The 26,942-nt window shown below is 39.9% G+C and overlaps 1 protein-coding gene across 1 annotated transcript in view; it reads right to left on the reverse strand.

Annotated features, from left to right (window-relative positions):
• LOC132391175 (FRAS1-related extracellular matrix protein 2-like) overlaps window positions 1-26,942 on the reverse strand; it is a 222,201-nt gene that overhangs the window by 104,021 nt on the left and 91,238 nt on the right. Inside the window, exons 5-6 of the mRNA XM_059964040.1 lie at window positions 15,541-15,666; window positions 14,223-14,471 (exon numbers count right to left, since the gene is read on the reverse strand). Coding sequence (XP_059820023.1) covers window positions 14,223-14,471; window positions 15,541-15,666 — 375 coding nt within the window. The remainder of the gene's footprint in view (window positions 1-14,222; window positions 14,472-15,540; window positions 15,667-26,942) is intronic.

Genomic DNA, 26,942 nt, shown 5'->3' on the forward strand with positions numbered 1-26,942 from the left:
TTGAAAAGATCAATGAAAATACAGTCAGAGGCCACTTCATTAGGTACATCTATACCCCTGCTCCTTAATGCAAATATCTCACCGGCAGGTCGTGAGGCAACTCAATCATAAAAGCATGCAGACGTGGTGAAGGGGTTCAGTTGTTGCTCAGACCAAACATTAGAATTAGGAAGAGATGTGATCTAAGTGGAATGATTGTTGGTGCCAGACCGGCCGTTTTGAGTATCTCAGAAACTGCTGATCTCCGGAGATATTCACGCACAACAGTCCCCAGAGTTTACAGAGGATGATGCAAAAACACAAAAGTTCGTCCAATGAGTGGCAGTCCTGTTGGCAAAGACAACTTGTTTATGAGAGAGGTCGGAGGAGAACGGCCAGACCGACAGGAAGGTGACGACAACTCAAATAACAACATACTGCAACAGTGGTGTGCAGAAGAGCATCTCTGAATGTACAACACATTGAACATTGAAGTGGATGGGCGTCAGCAACAGAAGACCACATACATACACTCTGTGGCTACTTTATCAAATGCAGGAGGTACCTAAACAGGCCACAGAGAGTATAACATTTAGTTTGTGTGTGTTAGTTAGTTTTAATCAAAATGCAGCATGATATTGCCATTTTGTTAATTGTACTGCCTTCCTCTTTAATTAGGAGACAAGTCTGTGCAGAGCTGTAGTCTAACATATGCACATTTCATTTTCTTGTATGTTTTATTGACACGAGATGTAGCTGAAGGACAAAGGGAACAAACACTCAAGTTTCACTGGAATTATTTTTAAAAAATTAGTACAATTTGTCAGCTACATTACCACGGATGCTAAAGCTCCGTATAGTTCTTGCATCTAAACACCTACTAACATAAGGATCATTTACAAGTCCAAATTCTAAAAGAATTGTGATGTTCATTTAAAGGGACCTCAACAGGAATTTCAATCACATATTTATATGCGTGTATGTGTAACCAGGGTACAATCTCACCCACATGAATGAGATTTGGCAGGAACAGACTTTGAAATAAAATCAATTGGTATTGAATCTCATGAACCAACATGTTGTAGGCATACCTAGAAAAAACTACATACACAAGAGATTCTGCAAATGGTGGGAGTCCAGAGTAACACATAAATAATGCTGGAGGAACTACTCAGCTCAGGCAGCATCTATGGAAAGGAATAAACAGTCAACGTTTCAGGTCGAGGCTCTTGATTAGGATTGAAAAAAAAACAGAAAAAATAGTATTTGTAGACAATACACAAGCAATATTTTAATTTAAAACAGTGTATCTATTAATGGAAACAAAGAGACTGGCCAAATCTCTAACGTTAATTCAATATAGTTTAGATATTAGTAGGTATGAATTATTTGGGTTTGTCTTATTTTGAATGCAGATGCTTTCAGAAAATTAAGTTTTAATGGGCTCCATAGGAAGGAAGCCCTTACACTCTGAACAAATTCCCAAAGGTAAGGACCCAGACACATACCTACAAATACTGAGTCACCATTGAGAATGCCAGGTAGCTCACACCCGCCACTGACTTACCACCACGTACACCTATACAGAAAAAATGATAATAAAATTGTTCCTCACACTCCTACACCTTCTCCATGAAAGCAGACGATGAGGAAATGAAAGGTGGGCCCTTGCTTATTTAGTTCCTTATACTAATGATGGGCAGCAGCGAGAACCCAACATTGAACTACTTCTATTGTTAGTGTGAAACAAACTTAGAGATCTGTTACACTCTACCCTTTTGTCTGAGTCAACACCATCATTACACTCTGTGCAACTTCATCATCATGAAGATAACTTGGCCAGAAAACTCATCAATAAGCTTCAAGACCTTTGCCTCAGGATCTCTTTGTGCAACTGGATCCTCACTTCCTCACCTGCTGAGACCCCAGGCAGTTTGGATTGGCAATAATACTTCCTTCACAATTTCCATCACCACAGGGCAGTGTGCATAGCCCCCTGCACTATTGGCTTTATACTTCTGACTGCAAGGCTAAGCACAGCTCTAATATTATAGTTGAGTTTGCTGATGACATCATTGTCATTGGCTGAATCAAAGATGGTGACAAATCAGCATTTAGGAGGGAGATAGAAAACCTGGCGGTGTGGTGCCACAAGAAAAGTCTCACTCAATGTCAGCAAGACCAAGAAGCTAATTATTGACTTCAGGAGGAGGAAACAGGAGGTCCACGAGCCAGTCTTCATCAGGAAATCAGAGGTGGAGAGGGTCAGCAACTTTGAATTCAGAGGATCTGTCCTGGGCCATGCATGTAAGTGCAATTACGATGAAAGCATGGCAGCATCTCTAGTTCCTTCGGACATTGCAAAGATTTGGCATGACATCTAAAACTCTGACGAACTTAAAGAGATGTGTGGTGGAGAGTATATTGACTGGTTCCATCATGCTGGTATGAAAACACCAATCCCCTTGAACAGAAAAGCCTACAGAAAGTAATGGATGCAGACCAGCCCATCACATATAAAGCCCTCCTACCAATGAGCACATCTACATGGAATGCTATCGCAGAAAAGCAACATCCATCATCAAGGACCACCACCACCATTCCAGGCTAGGCTTTCCTCTCACTGCTGCCATCATTAAGAGAGAACAGTAGCCTCAGGATGCACTGTTCAGGAACAGTTATTATCCTTTGAATATCAAGCTGTTGAACCAGAGGGGATAACTTTACTCAACTTCATTCACCCCATCAACAACCAACAGACTCACTTTCAAGGAATCTTCATCTCATGTTCTCGATATATATGTTGTTTATTTATTCATTATTATCATTTCTTTTCTTTCTTTTTTATTTCCACAGGCTGTTGTCTTTTGCACATTGGCTGATTGTCGATCCTGCTGGGTACAGTTTTTCATTGAGTCTATTGTGGTTCTTGTACTTACTGTGAATGCCCACATGAAAACAAATCTCAGGGTTGGAAATGGTGACACATACAGTTCTGTGCAAAAGTATCAGGCACCCTAGTGTTACGTATCCCGTAACTGGATAACTTACCAGCAAAGATAGAGAGGTCTGTTGAAGTCTGTTGTCACTATTTTTAAACGTTTTTATTTATAAAGGGACACAAAAGTAGGGTTAATACAAACATTCAGATAGTGCACATCGTCAACAGTCAATCTAAAGCGCGGGTATAGCAATAATCATCATCATTAAGAAGTGAGCTCTGCTGGTGTCTAGGGGTTAATAGATTGTCCGTTGGAAATATAAAAGTCACTCTGAAAGTCTGCGGGCCTCAGCCCTTTGAAAATCGCTGGGTTTTGCGTGGGGCGACCAAGACGTGAAATCGGGGGAGCGTTGGTTTCCTCTCCCCAATGTTAGTTAAAGCGGTTTTCTGTGATTCCAGCCACAGATTCCAATTCCGGAATCTAACGCACGTGGCTTCCTTCAGAATGGCTTCCCGCTGCTGCGGGAACACTCTCGTGTCTTCTTGGTGCGTCTGAGGGGCTGTCCCCCTGAGACTCTCCTTTATACTTCCTCACGGGGTCGCAGATGTCAATCAGGTTGGGATGATGCAATCTCTCTCTCAACCAGCCCACCTTGCCCGAGGGCTTTTCACGTGGTCTCCATGAGACAGTAGTTGCTGGCATCTTATTCTGTATCCCTGGTGGGATGTGCAATTTTTCATGTTTCTCTCTCTCTCACTTCCTGGGTCTACTGACCCCCCCCCCCCCAACAGGTGCTCTTGCGATTCTCACAAAGGAGGGGGCTGGGATCATAACACTAGATTTCAGATATGGTTTCAGATGCTATGGCCTCCAGAGATCTCTGATCTCAACATCACTGAGGCTGTCTGAGTTATCTGGGGAGACAGAAGCAAGGGAGTCAGCCAAAGTTGGCAGAAAAACTGTGCCAGGTTCTCCAAGTTGCTTGGAACAATCTACTAGCCAATTTTCTTATAAAGCTGCATGGCAGTGTACTTAAGAAAATTGATGTAGTTTTAAAAGGCAAAGGGTGGAGGGTGGTCGCACCAAATATTGATTTGATATCTTTGACTGTTTTCTGCCCTTGTTTGATATTTAGAAACATTTCATTTCATTATTTTTGAAAGCATCTTCACTTTACAGAATTTTATTACAAGTGCCTAAGACTTTTCACAGTACTGTATGTACTTTGGACTTTGAACTTCCCATTGCATCTATCTTCCATTTTGTCTTTGCTGAGTTATTAACAGGTGATACAAGTTGCCACTTCTTAGAAGAAAACAAGAGCAGGAAGATTGGAGGAAATGGAGGGGGCATGAGAGGGAGCAATATGATGGTGAATGGTTAGACAGGAGAGCAGAAGTGAACAATGGAAGGAGAGATGAAGGAGAGTGATGATGATCATATTGTATCGTATGTTATCTTTTTACTGGACAGTCCACAGTACAACTCACAGATTGACATGGGTGCCTGTCATTAAGAGATATCCCAGATACTCAGTGGCTGCAGCCCATAGTGAATCACATGTCTGCATTGCCTCAGAGGACTCAGATGGGAGCCATGGTTGAGATGCTTTCATGACAAGACTGACATGACTTCAGATTGAGCCTATTATCTCCTTGTCAGCCTAGTCTGATTTAACGCATGAGATGACTGAATCAACAATTGAGTTTGAGTGGGACTACAAGTAGAGATCGTGGGTTGAGTGTGAAATGTGAAAAATTTAAGGGCGACATGAGGGGAAACTTCTTCACTCAGAGGGTCGTGAGAATGTGGAATGAGCTGCCAGTGCACGTGGTGCATGCAAACTCAATTTCAACATTTAAGAAAAGTTTGGATAGGTACATTGAGAGCAGGAGTATGGTCTGGGTGCAGGTTGATGGGTGTAGGCAGTTTTAATGGTTCAGCACAGACTAGATGGGGCAAAGCACCTGTTTCTGTGCTGTACTTTTTCTATGACTCTACAACAAGGAGCACAGAGGTGTAAGTCTTCATGCGCTTGCAGAAGGTTGAATGACTCCATGTAGCCATGCACACTTCACAAGTGCAAGATGAAAATCTTGTTATAGCATATATTGGCAGAAAAGTTATTTGCTCTGAAAGACATAGGCTGCTGTCTTTTTATCTCTTAAGCAGAATCATTCTGATTCAGCTGCAAGCCTGGTCTTTGAAACACAGGAACAGCCTGAATCTCTTTAGGAACAGTGATTTGTTATTAAGGAGCTGCCAGACCTGTTAAATAAGCAGAGGGATGAGACTTGTGAGTGGATCTCTTTCCTCTTTAAAACATGATTCTCTGCTCTCGGTGAACACGGGGCTGTGGTCTATGAGCTGCCGGTAGTTCTCCAGGAGAAGAAGGATGTTGCATTTGTGCAGTTCAGTGTTCTTCACAATGCTGCTTCACATCAGCAGTTTATTCCCTGCAGCAGGGAAATGTTATGTGTGAGGAGATGAGGAGATATGGTACAAAGGGATCTCTATTCCACAGAGACGAGGACATGTGCTTCTAATCTCACAGACTTCTTGTTGGGTAAGTCCTGCTGAATTCTTCTTCACCCTTTCTTGGTCAATGCCTCTATATGTCATTCATTTTCCCTTGCTATGCACCTTATCACAGATATTCCTTAGTTCTTCCCACTTCTCTTTGTCTGAAATTTTAAAGATGACTATTGAAATGAGTCTACCCAACTTGGACAAAAGCTCATCTTGGACAAAGCAGATGCTGCTTGTTTTGCTGAATACTCCCGTTTTATTTCAGATTTGTTAATTCAGTTCTTTTGTATAAAAGATTAAGCACTGTGGAGGAAGCAGGTCACCATTTATGCTGTGACTTCACTGTCTGCAGTTCCAGTCATTCAAGCATGCATTGTTTTGTTTAGCCAATCATTACATTAAATCTGTAAACTGAAGGGAAATGCTATACACAAGACTGATCTCTGAATACATGTAAAAACATCACTTACATCCAGTACTAATAGTGGCAATTCAAAGGGGACTTATTCATTTAATTGAGGTCAAAGTCTTTCTTAAAAGAAGTCGAAGTCAGCCCAGGTTTGCACATAAAAAAATAGTTTGACACACCACAAGGTTAAATAACTGTTCTACTCAATTAGGTTTTGTTCTTCTGCAGTTGTTCCAAATCTATATGCGCATATAGTTAAAGAGCAAATTCCAATTCTAGACTCCTGGACTATATCCAAACAGTATCATGGAATGGGAACTTCAACACTGATCTACTGAGCACTTCCAGCATTTTCCCTGTTTATTTCAGACTTCTGTCATTCATAGTATTTTTCCTTTTACAGAAAACAATCACGTTTATTAGGCAGTATCTATGGAAATTAATAAACAGTCGACATTTTGCCAAGACTTCTCTTCAGGACTGGAAAGGGGGGAAGGCGCCAGAATCAAAGGGTTGGGGGAGGTGAAGGAGGACCAGCTAGAAGGTGGTAGTTGAAGCCAGGTGGGTGGGAAAGCTGGAGAGGAAGAAATCTGATTGGAGAGGAAAGTGGGCCACAGGAGAAAGGGAAAGAGACGGGGAATTGTGGTGGGAGGGTGATAGGCAGATGAGGTGAGGAGAAGAGAGAAGAGGACCAAGAGGGAACTAGAAATAGAGAGAAGGCAGAGGGAAAGAAATTACCAGAAGGAGAAATTTATGTTTATGCCATCAGGTTAGAGGCTACCTAGACAGAATATGAGGTCTTGTCCTTTCACCCTGAAGGTGGTTTCATCTGGCAAAGCAGGAGGCCATGGATCATCATGTTGGAATGGGAAAGGGAAAGGAATTAAAATGGTTGGTGGCCAGGAAATTCAGATTTTGGCAGATAGAGCAGGGGTCTTCAACAAGAGGTCCCCTGATTTATGTCAGGCACCTCTGCTTCCCCAATTTACTTTGAACATCTCTGTTCTTTCCTCCAAACTTAAAATTTCCCAGTGATCCAGTGTAAATTATGGGACTACTTTCTTGAGCACTTCCGATTGATTCACCAAAACCAGAACATCCTAGTGGCAAAACAGTGTAATTACCCGTTCCCATTCTGCCATGGCAGCCCACAGCCTTCTCTTTTGCCGCAATGAGGCCACTCTCAGTGTGGAGGAGCAACATCTCATATTCCATTTAGATAGCCTGCAACCTGATGCATGAATATTGATTTCTCCTGGTAAATTTTTCCCCTTTCCCTTTCCTCTCTTTCTATTGCCCACTCTGCCCTCATCTCTTCTCCTCATCTGCCTATCACCCCCATGCCCCTCCTCCTTCCCTTTCTCCTGTGGTCCACTCTCCTCTTCTATTAGATTCCTTCTTCTCCAGCCCTTTATGTTTCCTACCAACCTGGTTTCACCTATCACCTTCTAGCTAATCCTCCTTCCCCTCTCTCACCTTATTATTCTGGCATCTTCCCCCTTCCTTTTCAGTCTTGAAGAAGTACCTCAGCGTGAAATGCTGACTGCTTATTCATTTCCATAGATAGAAACATAGAAAACCTACAGCGCAATTCAGGCCCTTTGGCCCACAAAGCTGTGCTGAACATGTCATTTCCCTAGAACTACCTAGGCTTACCCATAGCCCTCAATTTTTCTAAGCTCCATGTACCCATCCAGGAGTCTCTTAAAAGACTTTATTGTTTCCACCCCCTCCACCACTGCCGGCAGCCCATTCCATGCACTTACCACTCTCTGTGTAAAAAAACTTACCTCTGGTATCTCCTCTGTACCTACTTCCAAGTACCTTAAAACTATGCCCTCATGTGCTAGCCATTTCAGCCCAGTGATAAAGACTCTGACTATCAAAGCCTCTGAGTTCCTCCAGCATTTTGAATTACCCTGGATTTCCAGCATCTGCAGAATCTCTTGTGTTTATCATATTAAAAATATTTAACTGAATACCCTAGATGCCATGTGCTTGAGTTATAGGGAAAGCTTGGCCACATTGTATCTTTATTCCCTAGAGTGCAGGAAAATGAGGGGTGAGTATGGATCATAGTCTTTTCACCAGGGCTGTGTGTCGAAAACTAGAAGGCACAGGTACAAAATAAGAGGAGAGAGATTTAAAAGAGATTAAAGATGTAACTAGCTAACATAAAGAAAAGTGAGTACCTATAACGTGGAAGAAGTTGAGGTGAGTACAAATGGAACATTTAAGAAGCACGTGGATAGCTATGAGGAGGAAAAGAGTTTGAGGGTCATGGGCTAAACGATGGGCAACTGGGGCTAACGGAGAATGTTGTGTTCAGGGTGAAGGCTGTACTACTCTATGACTCTACAAGTTCTTTTTAACACTCTACTCAAAAATCACTTAGGTACAGCAAATAGGAGAAAAGTAAAATAGAATGGCAATGGACTAAGAAGTAATCTATCTAACTTTGCGTAGGTTCCCTTATAGGCACATAGGACAATATATGCAGTATTCTGTTACCTGCCTGACCTTTGTTATCCACTTCTCCAGAATGCATACCCTTGAACAATCTTCCTTAGAATAGCAGAATAATTCTTTTATAGAGAAATTTCACTTTTGGATTCTAGATTTAAACTTTGAAGTTAGGGAAGATATAATGGAGCAAACAATTGGAAGAAATGGGTTGAAACGAACTGAATGGTCTTTTGATATGGCAATACTGAAAATTTTTGATACAGCACCAAAGGGCACAGGATATCTCATATCTAATTCAAGTCAGCCTCTTCAGTAGCCTTTTTTCCTTATTGTATGTTCAGCCTTTGTGAAGCTATTTGCATGTATCAGGTAAGTGATCAGCATTTCAGAATGTGAGCACATTTTAGTCCTTAAGCCCTCTATTACATGAGCAGTTTTTCCTTAAAAACATCTGACAACACATAGATACAGATAACCTTAAATTTTAAAGTTCAAAGTAAATTTATTAGCAAAGTACATATGAGGGGTGATTGATAAGTTCGTGACCTAAGGTAGAAGGAGTCAATTTTAGAAAACCTAGCACATTATTTTTTAACATAGTCCCCTCCTACATTTACCCACTCAGTCCAGCGGTCGTGGAGCATACGGATCTTAAACCTGCAGAAAGTGTCCACAGATGGGTGATTGATAAGTTTGTGGCCTAAAGTAGAAGGAGATGAATTATACAGCTCTCGTTACATGCACATGCAGTTAAATTCTTTGAGTGATTATGCAGAAAGTTTGAAGTTAATAACTCATCTCCTTCTACCTTAGGCCACGATGTTATAAATCACCCCGATGAGTTATTACTCATGAGTGATCACCCCTGACGTGGACAGTTTCTGGAGGTCGAAGATCCGTATGCTCCATGACCGCTGGACTAAGTGCGTAAATGTAAGAGAGGACTATGTTGAAAAATAAATATGCTAAGTTTTCTAAAATTGACACCTACCTTAGGCCACGAACTTATTAATCACCCCTCATATATGTCTCCATAATCAGCCATGACATTCATCTTCTTGTGGGCTTACTCAATAAATCCAATAATCATTAATAGAAAGACCACACCAACTGGACGTACAACCTGTGTACAAAAGACAGTACAAATATAAATGGAATAAATTAAAAATAAATAAATACATAAGGAATATATATTGGAAACATGAGATGAAGGGTCATTGAAAGTGAGTCCATAGGTTGTGGGAACAGTTCAGTGATGGGACAAGTGAAGTTGAGTGAAGTTAACCACACTGGTTCAAGCATCTGATGGTTGAGGGGTAATTACAGTTCCTGAACCTGGTGGTGTGAGTCCTGAGGCACCTATACCTTCTTCCTGGTGGCAGGCAAAAAAAAACTTTACATACCTTCTTTTTTAAGAATTAATTTTCATTAATACTTAAAAAAGCTCAGTAAAGTTCTGAATCAAAAGCCATTGAATCACCAATTCTCATGATTTTCCCCTGGAATGTATATTTATGGATCATTCGCAGGTTTGCTTGAGTATTAACTAATTTAATAAATGAATTATTAGCCAGTGGCAAAACAATAAAGAGTTTCAATATTATATTCATGCTTTCAGTTTTCCAGGTGATTAATTTTAATACCCTTGAAGGGAAAAGCATGCTGCTATTGAAATTATGCATCAGTTCTGCATTCAGTAAAGCTAATAATTTTGATGCTTTTTAGCTGTTTTGCAGATTGTGTGTTTGATAAAGATAAGGAGAATTAGGAAGTGTAAAGGCTAAAGTCAAATAGCAGTCATGGGATACAGATGAAGTTAAGAAGGAATGTCAACCAATAAGGCTATCAGAGTAAGTTGTGAAATGTAGGCATTTCAGATGTGGGACATAGATTAAGATCAATAAACCATTGCAGATGTTTAGAATAATGATGATATTCTCTTTTCAATAATACTACTAACGAGGAGAAAGTGCAAGAAGCCTACAAAAATTTGGTTAATAAAGTGTCATTATCAGGAAAAAAAAGAAAATAAATAGAAGACACCAGAAGTGAAGGAAGTACGAATAAGAGGAGTGAACGAGCAAAACAGTGTATTTACCATTTTTATAGATAATAAATAAAGTTAAATGCGAATAATAAACTTGCTTTATGTCTTTCAGTCAAAACTGAGGATGCCTACTTCATATTTTTATAATGTTTTCTGACACATGACCTCACACAATTTTGTGACCTCACATAAGCTGGCTTCTTGCGCTTACTATCTCAAGCTTACTCTGAACTATCCAATAGATCTGTTGCAAATGGCACAAAATAGGTAGTTCATAACTGTTAAATCAGCAACAACTGAAGGAGAATCACTTAAAGAGTAATTGTTATATTGCCCTGAAACAGGCCTTCTGGCTGAGCTCATATATACTAAATAATCTGCAAACCTAAGTTAGCCTTATTTGTCTTTATCTCTCATCCTTTCTATCCATGTACATGACCTTTAAACATTGTAATTTTACCCTCCTGCACCACTGCCTCTGGCAGCTTGCTCCACTTATACTCTTCAAAGGCATATTCATGCGCATTGTGGCAAATTCATGATCTGCTTTGTTTCATGATATGAAAAATCAAGGGTTTAACTTCAAAGTTCTGTACATCCGTTACAGTCAAATATTGTCCTATCAGGGCTGGCCTGAATGAAAATGACAAACTCTGTATGCAAGATGGATACAGAGAAGCAAAGAAGGCGTGTTAAAACTACATAAAACACTAGCTCAACCTCAGCCTCAAAGATGGATTTACCCTTTCCTTGTGCATTACGGAGATTGCTTTGTTAAAGACTAATGTCCAGCTTAAGGTTTCCTGAGTGTTTCAAATATAGTTGACAAAATGCTGTGCCCAAGGCGTTAGCGTCAGAGTTGAGACATTTCATTGGTGATCAAAGTGAGGTGAAACCAACTAATCATTACCACTCGTGCTTTATTTTGACATCACCAATTCTTTGTTTATGCTGCCACTACACATTTCATTTCATAGTTCACAATCTTCACAACATGCCCCGAGTTCAGCACTTCATCAAATGTCTTTTCAAAGCACATGCACAACAAGCTAATTTTTCTTCAATAACACTTTATGCTAGCTTATCAAAAAAAGTTTATTAAACATGATTTTGTTTTTACAAATAGATGATAATTTCCTCTGACTAATCCACAATTGTCCAAGCGATTGCCAACTCAGTGTCTGACTATCATCTGTGAAGGTTTCACATCATCAAGATTAAACTGGCTTGGAGATTCTTGGTTATTCTAACACTCTTTTGAATAACATTTACCATTCTAGATTTCTTAGTCTGCACTCAAGTATCCATTGATATACCAAATTTATGGTCAAAATTTCTAAAATTTCCACCTTAACTTTGCTCAGCAACCACAAATACACCCATCTCAACCAGGTAATTTATCCATTTTAAACATAGCTCTCTCAATTTTTAACTCGCCTAATACCACAACTGCAGTTTTGTTTGCTGAGACTTTAGAAACTTTTCCTGGTAAAAAAAAAACAACAAAAAAAATGGAGAATAAGGGAAGATCTCTTAAAGGTATGAGAAGGATGAGGGAAGATTCGATGGAGGTATATAAAATGATGAGAGGTGATGTGAGGGCCTCTGTTGGTCAGTGTTGGCCATAGATATTGCATCCTAGCTGTCTAGATATGCAAGCCTGGGCAGAGCAAGCTGTTGCCCCTGTAGCAAGCTCCCCCTCTCCACGCATCTGATGAACCCAAAGGAACGGCAGAGACTGATATAGTTTGATACCAGGAGCATTGCAGGAGTTGTCAGTCAACATGGAGCTCAATGTAGGACTGCCCTGTGGACTCCAGCTCCAGATTGTTCCATCTGGGTTTACTCCTGAAGCCTTCCCCATGAGTGGGTATAGCGGCAAGGCAGTGGAGATTTGAGATCAGAGTTTTCCTTCTCCTAGATGAGCTACCTACCACAGCTGACAAGCCCCAACAGTCCAAAGTGGTATAGATAGGGCATTATGAGTGGTTAAGAGAGGGTAAATGAAAGCAAGCTTTTTCCACTGACCCTTTGTGAGACTAGATCTATCGGGACATGGGTTAAGGGTGAAAAGTGAAACACGAGGAGGGATTTCTTCACCCAGAGGGTGGTAAGAGTGTGGAATGAGATACTTGCAGAAGTGGTGGATGTGGGTTTGAGAGAAATTTTTATAAGTACCTGGATTGGTAATGTATGGAGGGAGGATAGATTAACAGTTTGACACAGACTGGATAGGATAATTAGGCAGAATAACAGTTTGGCACAGGCAGGATAGGCTATGAGTTTTCACTGATGTAGTGTTCTATGACTCTCAAATAAATTACTGATAGTACCTCAGCCATGCCCTCTGCCTCCAAAAAGAAATGTCTTTTCCTTAGATCCTAATTATTACCACCTCTCCTCTTACTTCCCATTTAATATTTAAGTGTCTATAACAATCATACTTTAAAACCCAAAAGAAACAAAGTAAAATATGTTCAAAGTATCACAAAGCTTCCATAATGTCCCTGGTCACAAGTATAAGAAAATGGGTTTCTATCATTTCCCCAGATTATGGCATACTTTGGATAGCCTGTCGTCCCTGACCAAACTTACCTTGAAACAGGGTGTGTTTCTCATAAGTAAGATGTTTAGCAAGTTGACAGAAATTTGCATTCAAGCCTGATTCAATGCAGTAATTGAAAGAAAGATTTCTTTACACTTTTCAGCTGAAGAGAAACTCATCAAGACATTGCATCATAGGTTAGATAACACAGAGCTTAACTCTTCCAAAATGACAAAAAGCCAAGTGCTGTTTCATTGAAACATACTGTCTACCTTACAAGAAGAACTAAACCCCTAATTAAGAGAGTTATAAGCCCACAGATAAGACTTTCAGGAATCTTTTTACATTTGACAGTTTGAAAGATAAACTGTCATTAAGATAGGCAGTAACTGAAAACAATGGAAATAGTTAAATCAAGAATGTTTCTATAGGATTCAAAAAAAAATTATGATTCACATGAAAGATTACAATGCTTGTTAACAGTTCACTATTCAGTCGATTATAAGCAATTGTTTTGAGCTCCATTATCGAATTTCAGAAAATCCATTTTGGGTATTATATTTTACCTTACAAAGGATGGAGGATGCTGGTACCACTTTCATTTATTAGCAAAGCACTCAGCAATTTTGAGATCAACTCTGACATGAACCAACTTCCCTAAACAAGGTATGTAACATTCTTTGACAAGAAATCTAATCAATTCACCTGTAATTTATTAACATATTTCATTTTCCATATTCTTAATATCTTACTCTGTTAGAACTATAATCCTTGCATTATAGATACATCTGTTCTCTTCCTTATGAAGATCATGATTACTATTCACTTAACAATTATATCTAATAATGTAAAATACCAAACTGCATACAACAAAGTTTTTAAAAAACTGAATTGATTCTGTCTAAGATGTTAGACAGAATATTAGTTGAGACTGCAGAAGTTACATTGATTTCAAACCTATGGACTACACAAGACAGTTTTAGGCATCAACTGATCAATCCACCATTATTACAGAAAATTCATCACCTGTGGAACAAATATAACTAAATTTACTAGATTACCTGAATCCTTTTAAATTCACAACAGGATTATTATAAATGTTCATATATTGAGTTATAAGATTTAAATCTGCAAATGATTATGGGGTTTCTTTTCATTGGATATGATTTCAAATGATTCAATTCAACAATAAAGAGAAAATTTCAAACATGGGCCATTAATGAACAACTTCAGATCAATTTATTTCTTGGTTCAGTCACCCAATAGTAAAATGTTATGCAGAAATGTGAAAATGATGTGTCTTACCGTCATTTGGATCCGGTACAATGAAAATCTGACTACTTGGATGCTTTCCTAATCTGCCTCCCATGGGCATGCTCAGTGTAACATTAAAGGTCTCCTCATCTTCATATAAGGAATCATCAATGATGACCACGTGACACCACTTTTCAGACTCATCCTTATCAAACCGAATGACACTCTTGTGATCATCTGGACGAGTGATATAATCGGAGTAGGACAACACGCTGGATGGAATAGTACCAGTAGCAGTGCCTGAAAGAAAGGACATAGAACATAGAAATCCACAGTATGATACAGGCCCTTTGGCCCACAATGTTGTGCTGTCCACGTTTCTACTCTAGAAGCGCCTAGAATTTCCCTAGTGCATAGCCCTCTATTTTTCTAAGCTCAATGTACCTATCTAAGAGGCTCTTAAAAGACCCTATTGTATCTGCCTCCACCACTGCCACCAGCAGTGCATTCCACACACCCACCACTCTTACGTGAAAGGATCGAAGGATTTCACCTTTAACTATTTCACCAAAACCAAATGATCAAATACTTCATTCTCAGCCTCCAAAGAAATAAAAGCTTGAATAGGGAATGCAGACAAGCAATCTTCCGGTTATGCTGGTGCCATATGAAATTCTATCATGTATTTCCTATTTTACTTTAATACTTTGTTCACAGTAATGTCCTTCCTCAGCTACAAGATCAAGTTTGAAGTAATAATGACACCATCACAAAAGCAATTATTTCATAAATAATACATGCTAATCACAAAGTTATAGAACAGCAGCTTATGTGGCCTAACTCATTGCATATTTAATTAGGATTAATATGAATATTAATTTCTGTTAAAATCCACTATACTCACTTGGCTGATTTGGTTAAGAGTACAGAACTTGACATGAACTGACTTGCCCACAAAGTAGGAAGAATCGTTGTGACTGAAGAGCGAAAACAAAGAATTAAATGTCCCCAAATGGAGCAGTAGGTTGGGTGAGATGTTTCATGGATGGATGGGAGGGACAATGTGTAATTGTGAAAAGAAATGACAGCCTTGATGAGACAAAGAATTCCAAATAGAAATGGAGAAACAGGGGAACAGATTTTGGCTGTCAGAGTATTGGAAAAGCAGGAGGTGGAAAAAGAGTGGGCATAATGGGATTGTTGATTGGCGTGGGTCGAAGGACCAGGAAGGCCAGTGCCACGCTGTATCTCAATAAATATATAAAAACAATTTTTTTGGCCCCAGAACACCCCAATGGAGAAATAAAATTAGCTTACAGGTTGCAAAAACAGTGATAGGTAGATTACCTGTGGCAACTTATCCTCTTACCTTGTTGAGTGAAACACATAACCATCAGCTCTTGACTTGTATCTCCTGTTCTCACCACAGGAATTAACAATTCACCGACGTCTTCATCAATGGCATAGGAAGATTGGGGGATGAAGACTGTTGACTCTGGAGAGAAAAATATAGATTATTTTTAAGGGGAAACAAAAGTGAATGGATGTGATTAATTGTTCCAGCATACTGGACCTTACACACCTGTTTAGAAACTGGTCACAGTACAACTCTGAAAATATGGCACACTTAGGAATTTGGTGGCATTAGAACAGTAGATTTTTCAGATTACCTGAGTGTTGCTTGTTTTAATATTTTAACACACTTTTACTACACTTTTCTGAAGATGTTAAACAATAGAGCAAAAAACCAATCTGATGAAATTAAAGTGAGAATGAGAAAACGAACTCACCAAGTTTAAAGGGAGTATGGGAAAAGGGCCCTGTGAGTTTAAATGGAGCCAGGGAAAATAGGGCCCTGCTACTTTTGAAGGTGGTATCCCAAAATGAGACCTGCTAAGTTTAAAGGGAGTCCAGAGAACAAGATGCAGTGTGTTTAAAAGAAATGTTGGAAACAAGCTCGGGTAAGTATAAAGGGAACCTGGGAATTGGGACCTGGGTAAATTTAAAAGGAGCATGGGAAATGGGACCTCAGTGAATTTCAAGGGAATGTAAAAACAGGGCCTTGGAGACTTTAAAAGAAATGCAGGGTTCAACACCCAATGTGGAGATGCAGAAATAACAGGATCTCCAAACACTGTGGCAGCAGGATTTTGGAGTTTTATTGTGTCTATAACAGGGTAAAAATGATGCTTTGACATTCTGTGGAATTCTATTTCTATCTATATAATGAAAGGTGCAGTGAGAATCTCTTCACATTTTTAGCTCCCAGAGACATGAATGGATATCAATTTGTTTAACCAGTTTTCTAAAGACTTTTATATTGGGAGAATTATGAACCAACCACTCCAAAGTGAAGAAATGTGCATTGACCAAGCTTTAATAAAATATACTTACAGTATTTATTTAATGGCCTTCACTTAACTTTTAATGCTAGCTGGCAGCCTCGCTTGTGCACCTCCCATGGTGGAAAGTATGCTTGCTTTTGTTCCAGAAACACGCACACGCACACAGAGGCTTCTGGCAAATTATCAAAGGAATCCTTCCAATCCCAAATCCTGATTAATTCTGACACTGCACATCAGAATAAACTAAATATTTGGGGGTGCGTTGCAATTGGCACACTTATATAAACACAAGAGATAATTATAGTTTTTGTTATATTAATCAAAGTAACTTGAGAGACAGTACTTTTAAAAAAAAGAATCTTTTTGGCTTTTTAGCTAGTTGGTTAGTAACACCTGGAAGACGAAGAGATTTTACAAGTCACACTTTATAAAATTTAGGTTACTGAACAGCTGGTGAAATTTTTGAATGTCTGTTGCCCAGTATAGCAACAAAGACAATAAAAATTTGCCTGTTCCAAAGGGTATCAAAACTAAAAAATCAATTTTAAAGTTGTTTATATTGCTGGAAAAATTTAATTATGAATTTTTACACTCATATGAAAAAATACTGATCAAATTTTCTGATAATTTCCACCCTTTAATCAGGTTCAAGTTATTCATTTCTAGCTTTTTCCTTCTACCTACATTTTGGAGGACAGATAGTGACTAAAACGTACAATGAACTCACACAATTAACTCGACTGTGCTTCTAACACCCTATTTTCTGTAAGATACCAATGGAATTCTCCCAGTCTCTCCATTTCCTCACACCTATTCAGTCGGTGCTACTCTCCAATTCGTGTCCCAGATTCACATTTACTCATCCCATGTACATCGAAACACACTGTAAAATATGTCATTTGTGCTAACAACCAACACAACCTTAGGTTGTGCTGGGGGCAGCCCTCAAGTGTTGCCATGCATTCCAGCACCAACATAGTGTGCCCATAATGTTCACAAGAACAACACTAGCAGCAGAAACAACAACAGCAAAACAAGCCCCTTTCCCATCCTCCAGGTCTTCATCCCTCGGGCCTCGACTCTCAGACATCAGGCCTCGTACTATGGACTTCACAAACCTCAGGGTATCAACCACAGAGCTTGCCAATCAATGGGTTTGACCTTCGAGCCTCCACTTCCAGACTCGCACGGACCTCAAACCCTGGTGGCCTGGGGTTCACCGGCCCTCGTGACTCCTGCCTGTATGGATTTCCGACCAGAGACTGGCTGGTCCCTCAGTGCCTGCTGACCCTGTTGTGTCTGTGCACAACTATGTAGCAATTAAATAAAAGCATACACATGGAGAATGGCTTTAACTGGTGTGTTCACGTTGCAACGAGAGAGAATGAGAGAACAGTGCGCATGCATAGACAACAGTGCAAGCACAGACAATAGATCAATACATAGTGCCAACAGGGGGGGGGGGCGTCATTTCTCTAAAAGAAATGGATCCATAAATTATACTTTCTCCCCCTTGAGATTAATGCAACATAAAACTGTGTATGTACAAAACATTCAATTTCCTTTCATAAACTCGTATTCCAAACAAACATACTTTTACAATAACCGGCTGTAACTAACTTCACAGTTCTAAAGGTTCAGTCTTTTGGGTGATGCTCGGTTTATTTCAGGATAGTGTGCCTGGACCTGTGGAGTGGCATCAGGTTTGGCGGGAGTCTTGGTAAGATGATGTATTTGGTTTCCGGTGCCACATTGTTATCAGGTAGAGGTAAGAGGTAAGTGTCATTAAGAAGTAGGTCTAGTAACTGTAATGTGTCCATTTTGTTGAATACAGTCGACTCAGGTGCATTCTTCAGTTGAGCATTCAGTATCTGGTCCACCTGATGTCTCCATGTCTGATCTCCAACATCCACTGTCTACATCAGTGGTCCAATTCTTGTAGGATGTCAGCTTGTCTTCTCAGTAATCATGCACCAGGACTTCCTGTCCAATCTCAAAGCTCCTTGCTGCTTCACTTGGCAACTGGCTGAACTATTTATTCTGTACTTCCCTCCAGAGGTCTGGTTTCAGGACTTTTGACAATGTTAGGACATTTATTTCCCTCTGTATTTCAGAATTTGTTATCAGTAACTGGTCCACCAATGTAGTGTGGAACACTTCTGCTGGGTCACACTATGAAGACTTTTCTTCTTCAGTTGCCAGTAGTGGAAGATGTGACAAGCCATCAGTCTTCTTTGGTACCCTTGAACTCTATGTCATGAGAGTGGACTCCTAGGAATAGTGCCCAATGTTGTAACCGGGTAGCAATCATCACTGGAATTCACCTCCTGGGATTGAAAATGGACACAAGGGGCTGGAGATTTGTTACTAGTGTAAACTCTTGTCCATAGAGGTAGTGGAGGAACTTCTTTATTATCCATACTAGACTAAAGGTCTCTTGGTCGATCTGTGCATTCTGCACTCGTCAATGATCTTGAAGTAAACACATTCAGGCATTCAGATCCATAATTTGTGACAAATGGCTCCAATACCATAAGGGGACGCATCACACACCAGTCTGATGGGCAGGATGAGCCATAATGGGTGAGCAGTTCATTGGATGTTATTGGATGTCTCTTTGTTTCCTTGAGTACTTTTTCACATCTTTCTAATCATTCCAACTTTGTTCCTGTCATTAACAGTGCATTCAATGGATGCACCACTGTAGCAATGTTTACATGACCCAAGTATCCTAAGTTGTGATACATTTTCCAGTTTGTGCGCTTGCAGGACAGTTTCAATTTTCTCTTGTGACTTACATAAGCCGTGCTTGTCAATGACATGTCTACAATATGAGATTTCATTCTTGAAAAACTCACATTACAGACCATACTCACTCAGTCTGGTAAACAGTTTGCCAAGATTCCGGAGGTGCTCTTTATCCAGGAACTGAAGTGAAGGGACTCAGGACAGGACGGATGGTGCAAAAGCAAAATTAGCATGCAAACAGACTGTCAGGTAGGGCAGGCAGATGATAGGACAAAATTGCAGCCAGCAGGGTGAGTATCAGTGCATTAGAGATGCAGAATCATAAAGGGTAGCAAATACAGAACTCGAAGTGCTATATCTCAATGCACGGAGTATAAGAAATAAGGTGGATAATCTTGTTGCGCTATTACATAATTGATTTTCAGGTAAGATGTTGTGGCCATCACTGAATCATGGCTGAAGGAAGATTGTAGTTGGGAGCTGAATGTCCAAGGTTACATGTTTTATCAGAAGGATAGGAAGGTATGCAGAGGGATGGCATGGCTTTGCTGGTAGGAATGGCATCAAATCAGTAGAAAGATGTGACATAGGATCAGAAGATGTTCAGTCCTTGTGGATTGAGTTTAAAAAACTGCAAGGGTAAAAGGACCCTGATGGCAGTTATATATAGGCCTCTTTACAGTAGCTGGGATGTGGACCACAGATTACAATGGGAAATAGAAAAGGTGTGTCAAAAGGGCAATGGTATGACAGCCATGGGAGATTTTAACATGCAGGTCAATTGCGAAAATCAGGTTGATAATGGATCTCAAGAGAGTGAGTTTGTTGAATTTCTATGAGATGACGTTTTAGAGCAGTTTGTGTTGGGCCTACTAGGGAACAGTTATACTAGATTGGGAATTATGTGTTGAACTGGAGGCAATTAGGGAGTTTAAAGTAAAGGAAGCCTTAGGAGACAGTGATCACAATATGATCGAATTCAACTTGAAATTTGATAGGGGGAAAATAAAGTCTGACGTAGGAGTATTTCAGGAGGAGTAAAGGAAATTATGAGAGAGGAGCTGGCCAAAGTAAATTGGAAGAAATGCTGACAGGGATGACAGCAGAACAGCAGTGGTGTGAGTTTCTGTGGAAAATGAGAAAGATGCAAGATAGATGTATTCCAAAAATAAAGAAATACTCAAAGGGCAAAATAGTAGAACTGTGGCTGACAAGGGATGTCAAAGCTAATGTAAAGCAAAAGAGAGGGCATACAATAAAATTAGCAGGAAGATAGAGGATTGGGAAGCTTTTAAAAACCTACAGAGAGCAGCTAAAGGAGTCACTAGGAGGGAAAAGATGAAATATGAAAGCAAGCTGCCTGACAATATCAAAGTGGATAGTAAAAGCTTTTTCAAGTATGTGAAAAATAAAAGAGATGAATCTGGTTATAGGACTGCTAGAAAATGAAGGTGAAGAAATAATAATGGGGAACAAGAAGATGGTACATGAACTAAATAAGTAGCTTGTATCAGTCTTCACTGTAGAAATCACTCACAGTGTGCCAGATGTTTTAGTGTGTGACGGAAGAGAAGTGAGGGCAGTTACTATTACAAGGAAGAAGGTGCTCAAAAAACTGAAAGACCTAAGGGTAAATAAGTTACCCAGACCAGTTGTACCTGAGATGCAAAGGAACTTAGGAGCCATTATGCAGAAAACCCTAAAAGTTAACTTACAGGTTGAGTTAGTGGTGAGGAAGGCAAATCCATTTTGTGTGTGTTGGTTGAAGGCAAATCCAATGTTAGCATTCACTTCAACAGGTCTAGAATATAAGAGCTGAGGCTTTATAAGGCATTGGTGAGGCCTCAACTTGAATATTGTGAACAGTTTTAGGCTCCTCATCTAAGAAAAGATGTGCTGGCATTGGAGAGGTTTCAGAGGAGGTTCACAAGTATGATTCTGGGAATGAAAGGGTTATCATACAAGGAACATTTGATGACTCTGGGTCGCTGGAACTTAGAGGGATGAGGGGGATTCTGATTCAAACCTTTTGAATGTTTAAAGGCCTAGACAGAGTAGATGTGAAAAGGATGTTTCCCATAGTGGGGGAGTCTAGGATAAGAGGACACAACCTAACCATAGAATGGCATCCATTTAAAACAGAGATGTAGAGAAATTTCTTTAGCCAGGGGGCAGTGAATTTGTGGAATCTCTTACCACAAGCAGCTGTGGAGACCAGGTTGTTGGGTGTATTTAAGGCAGAGATTGATAGGTTCTTGTTTGGACATGGCATCAAAAATCATGGAGAGAAGGCTGAAGAAGGAAAAAGGGGATTCAGCCATGATTGAATGGCGGAGCAGACTCGATAGGTCAAATGGCCTCCTGGTGAGAAAGTCTAGGATCCAGTTGTCGAGGAAAGTCCAGAGGCCCAGGTTTTGGAGCTAGTTGATTAGAACTGAGGGTATAATTGTGTTGAATGTTGAGTTGTAATCAATAAACAGCAACCTGACATAGGTATTGCTATTGTCCAGGTGATCCAGGGCCAAGTTGAGAGCCAATGAGATTGCACTGTTGTAGACCTGCTGTGGTGATAGGCACATTACAGCAGTCCAGGTCCTTGCTTAGGTAGGAGTTGATTCTGGCCGTAACTGACCTCTCAAAATAGATGTAAATGCAACTATTGTAAGTTTTAAATGAAAACAGAAAATGGTGAAATTATTCAACAAGTCAGGCAGCAGCTCTAAACAGAGAAAGAGAATTAATGTTTCAGGTTAAAACAAGTCATTCAAAATGTTAATTCTGATCCACCCTACAAAGATATTTCTTAAGTACATGAGGTACATTTCTTAAGTACGTAAAACTGTACTGAGTGTATTTCTGTATGTCATGGTGCTGTGATGCTGTAGTCCAACCACTTCAACATTTGGTGTGTTCCAGAAGATTTTATATATAAATGGGAATCTAAATGGATATGGGAAAAGAAAGAATCTCCTAAATTAAAACATTTGATTGACTTATGGAATAAGATAAATGTTGATGATGAGACAAAGAAATCTTTATTAGCAAAGAGATCTTTAATTCAAAATAGACTTATTCCTTTTATAATGGATAATCAACTTTTATATAATTGGTTTCAAAAAGGGATTAGATATATAGGAGATTGTTTTGAAGGAGGTATATTAATGTCATTTGATCAATTAAAGAATAAATATAAAGTATCAAACAACACTCTTTTTTGTTACTTCCAATTAAGGGCTTATTTAAGAGAAAAATTAGGTCAAACAATGTTATTGCTGAAATCTAATGAAATAGAAACTTTAATTCAAAAAGGAAAGACTAAAAGATTTATTTCTTGTATGTATAGCTTGATTCAAAAACAGGCAATTAAACAAGGAGTCCATAAGTCAAGACAAAAATGGGAAAGTGACGAATATTAAAATTGAAGAAACAAATTGGTCAAGACTATGTCTTGATAGTATGACAAATACAATAAATGTCCGGTTAAGATTAGTGCAATATAATTTTTTACATCAATTATATATTACACCACAAAAATAAATAAATTAAACCCAAATTTATCCGATGTAACCAAGAAATCGGTACTTTTTTACATTCTACTTTGTCTTGTTCTAAAATTCAACCTTTTTGGACAAATTTAAGAGTTTTATTGGAACACAACTTCCACATAATCCAATATTATTTTTATTAGGTGATATTGAAGGGATAAAATCGAAAACCAAATTGAATAAATATCAGAAAGAATTTATAAAAATTGCACTGGCAGTAGCCAAAAAGGGTATTGCAGTTACTTGGAAATCGGATGCATACTTAAGCATAGATCGTTGGAAGAAAGAAATTTACAGCTGTATTCCACTTGAAAAAATTACTTATAATTTAAGAGATAAATATGAAACATTTTTGAAAATTTGGCGCCCTTATTTACAAAAGACAGGATTAAATATATAGGTGCTCCGAAGATAAAATAATCGGTTATTTGGGGAAAGAAATAAATATATATACTAAAGTTATTACGAACTCCATGGAGCATGTGGGGATCTTCTGATATCCAGGCACTCTTTCTTTCTTTTTTTTCTATAGGGATGTTAGGGGGGAGGGGTTAAGGGGAGGGGGAAGGGTATATATTTTTTTAACATATTTTCTTTTTCTTTCTGTAATTATTTGAAAACTCAACAAAAAAAGTTAAAAAAAAACATTTGGTGTTTTGTACCTTCAGAAATGTTCTTCTGTACACCTGTTGTAACAAGTTTATTTGAATTAGTTGCCATCCTGTCAGCTTGAACCAGTCTAGCCATTCTCCTCTGACCTGTCTCATTAACAAGACATTTTGGACTACAGATGTTGCTTTTGTTTTTCGGATCATTCTCTGAAAACACTAGAGATTCTTGTGAATGAAAATGCCAGGAAATCAGTAATTCCTGTGATACTCAAACCACTCTGACTGGCACCAATCATTCCATGGACAAAGTCACTTAGATCACTTTTCTTCCCCATTCTAATGTTAGGCCTGAACAACAACTGAACCGCTTGACCATTTCTACATGCTTTTATAATTGATTCATGATTGGCCAATTAGATATTTACATTAATGAGCGAGTGTACAGGTGTATCTAGTAAAGTGGCCACTGAGTGTGACACTTGCTACATGCAACACTTAAAGTAGTTGTCACCAACCCGTCGATCGCGATCGAATGGTCGATCTTTGAGACTTTCCCAGTAGATCCCGAAAAAAATGAAAAATAAATACACAAATACTGTTGAGAGATTGTTTCCTGGTTGTGGGGTTTTAGTTCCATTCTTTTTTCCCAATGCGCACGTGTGTAGCTCCCCCGCCACACACTACACAATGTACTTCAGTGGTCCCCAACCTCGAGGAAATTATATCATTTGACGATATTGAACAATATGAGTCAGCTGCACCTTTCCTCATTCCCTGTCACCCCCACTGTTGAACTTGAATGCACGTGAGGTCATCAGTCACCTAAACACAGTGATACCCTCGTGCCAGGGATCACTGGTTGGCCTCGGGTAACCGACCGCCTTGTGCCGCCAACGGGAAGTGCCGTTGCTACTGGCCTAGAGCACAGACAGATGGGTGCCACCAGTAAACCTGTTTAGCACACCAAATGTTCGTGGGGAACTCGGTGCTAAAATGTGCAGGTGCAGATGACCTAATTCAGGCTCAGGGTTTCATAAGTAGCAGAGCAGCTACCTCACTGTGATCTACTGAAAGTCATCCCTCGAGCCAAACTTCTGTCGGCCAATAGATTCTACAAGGGGGGCAGGGGCACGCCCTGTCACAATCCTGCTCACTCTCTCCGGACTGCGAACGCTGCGGCCCCGGCATGGGGACCTCTGGCCCTGACCTTGTCCTCTCACCCCACCCACAACCAGCCGCATCAGGCCAAAGCGTCTGGCGGAGTTTGGGCCCAGAGGCTGACTAATGAGGCAATGAAGCCCTCAAAAATGCTTTGGCACCTTGAGACCAAGCACCCTGCACTTAAAGACAAACCCATTGAGTTTTTTCAGCAGAAAAAACGTGAACAAGCGGGACAAAAGCTAAGTGCTGAGAACCACGTAAATTAAATTGAGGAACAGACTGGACATAAAGAACCTACTTCGAGTGTTGCTGTATTCCGGTCGTGTTTAAACCACTCCCCCCCCCCCCATCCCCCTGCTGTCGGCCGGTCCGCAAGAATATTGTCAATATTAAAACAGTCCACAGTGCAAAAAAAGGTGGTGACCCCTGGTGTACATATATCATTTCTACTTCCGGGTTACAGGGTTTTACTTCTGGTCTCTTCTACCCGGTGCGCATGCGTGTGACTAACTGATTTAGTAGGTCAATCTTGCCTTTCACTGAGGCCGAGGTAGGGGATCTTGGGCTTAAAAAGGTTGGTGACCACTAACTTAAAGTGTCTAGAAAGCTGCCATCATAGATGAAAGAGAACTACTAGTAATTCTATAGTGAGTTAATGTTTTATGGAATAAAGTGTCCCTGTGGAATGCTGAAAGGATAAAGAAGAGCTTTCAAGTTTCAAGTAGTGGTGCGATACTGGAGCAACCGGAAATGACAGAGAATTATTTATTAGATGTGGAACCTACTGGTGTGGAAGTTGAGAAGTCAGAGATTTGATAAGCATCATGAAATCCTTTGTCAGCCACAGGGGAAGAGAAACGTTGATTGAAGGTAAAGAAGTGTCCCAGACCATGCCCATTGTCCTGGTGATCAAGAAAGGGAAGGCTGGAGCTGTTTGCATTTGTGGGGATTTCAAGGTGAGCATCAACCTGGTGCTGTATTCCCTACCATGAATAGGGGATATTTTTGCATCTTTGGTGGGCAGAGAGAGGTTTTCAAACATTGACTTGTCACAAGCCTATCTGCAAATGGAGATTGAGGAGTCAAGCAGGAAGTTCCTCACAAACAACACTCACAAGGGTCTGTTCCAATATAATCATCTCATACTTGGCATTGCATCAGCTCCAGCAATTTGGCAAAGAGCAATGGTCCAAGTGAGGATGAGAGGTGACCTGATAGAGGTGGACAAGATAATGAGAGGCATTGATTGTGTGGATAGTCAGAGGCTTTCTCCTGTGGCTAAAATGACTAGCATGAGAGGGCATAGATTTAAGGTGCTTGGAAGTAGGTACAGAGGAGATATCAGGTGTAAGTGTTTTTTTTTAACACAGAGAGTGGTGAGTGCGTGGAATGGGCTGCTAGAGACGGTGGTAGAGGCAGATACGATAGTCTTTTAAGAGACTCCTGGATAGGTACATGGATCTTAGAAAAATAGAGGGCTATGGGTAAGGACATGTTTGGCACAGCTTTGTGGGCCAAAGGGCCTGTATTATGCTATAGGTTTTCTATATTTTTATGTAAGTGTTCCAAAATATCCCAGGAACACAATGTTATCTTGATAACATCATCGTGACAGACAAAAATGATGAAGACCATAAGACATAGAAGCAGAATTAGGCCATTTGGCCTATTGAGTCTGCTCCGTCATTCAATCATGGCTGAATCCCTGTCCCCCTTCTTCAGCCCTACTCCCCAGCCTTGCCTCCATGATCTTTGATGCCATGTCCAATAAAGAACAATAAAGGCAATCTCTGCCTTAAATACACTCAACAAACTGGTCTCCACAGCTGGCTGTGGTAAGGAATTCCACAAATTCACTGTCCTCTGGCTAAAGAAATTTCTCTACATCTCTGTTTTAAATGGATGCCATTCTATGGTGAGGTTGTGTCTTCTTGTTCTAGACTCCCCCACCATGGGAAACATCCTTTTCACATCCAGGAAAGGATCCGGGATCAGACATGATGGAATGGCGGAGCATACTCAATGGGCTGAATGGCCGAATTCTGCTCCTTTGTCTTATGGAAGAAATGGAGTAGTTCAGGAAGGTAGCTCACCGACACCACCCTAAGGGTTTTATCGGTAACACTCAGACCCCCAAAATTGAATTTTACAACTTTAACCTGATCCTTGTATTTTAATTTAATGAGTCTCTTGTTTAAAGCTCAGCAAAGTAGTTTTTCGGTAACCACTTCAATTGCTAAAGCACAGTAGATTACATATCAATTTCTGGTAAATAGGATTAACTTTGATGGATAGTATTGGCCAAAGAGCCTGCTTCAGTGTTGAATGACACTATGACTTCAAACGGCAATAGTTGCTGCT

This window comes from Hypanus sabinus, chromosome 3, assembly GCF_030144855.1.
Source record: "Hypanus sabinus isolate sHypSab1 chromosome 3, sHypSab1.hap1, whole genome shotgun sequence".
NCBI lineage: Eukaryota > Metazoa > Chordata > Chondrichthyes > Myliobatiformes > Dasyatidae > Hypanus > Hypanus sabinus.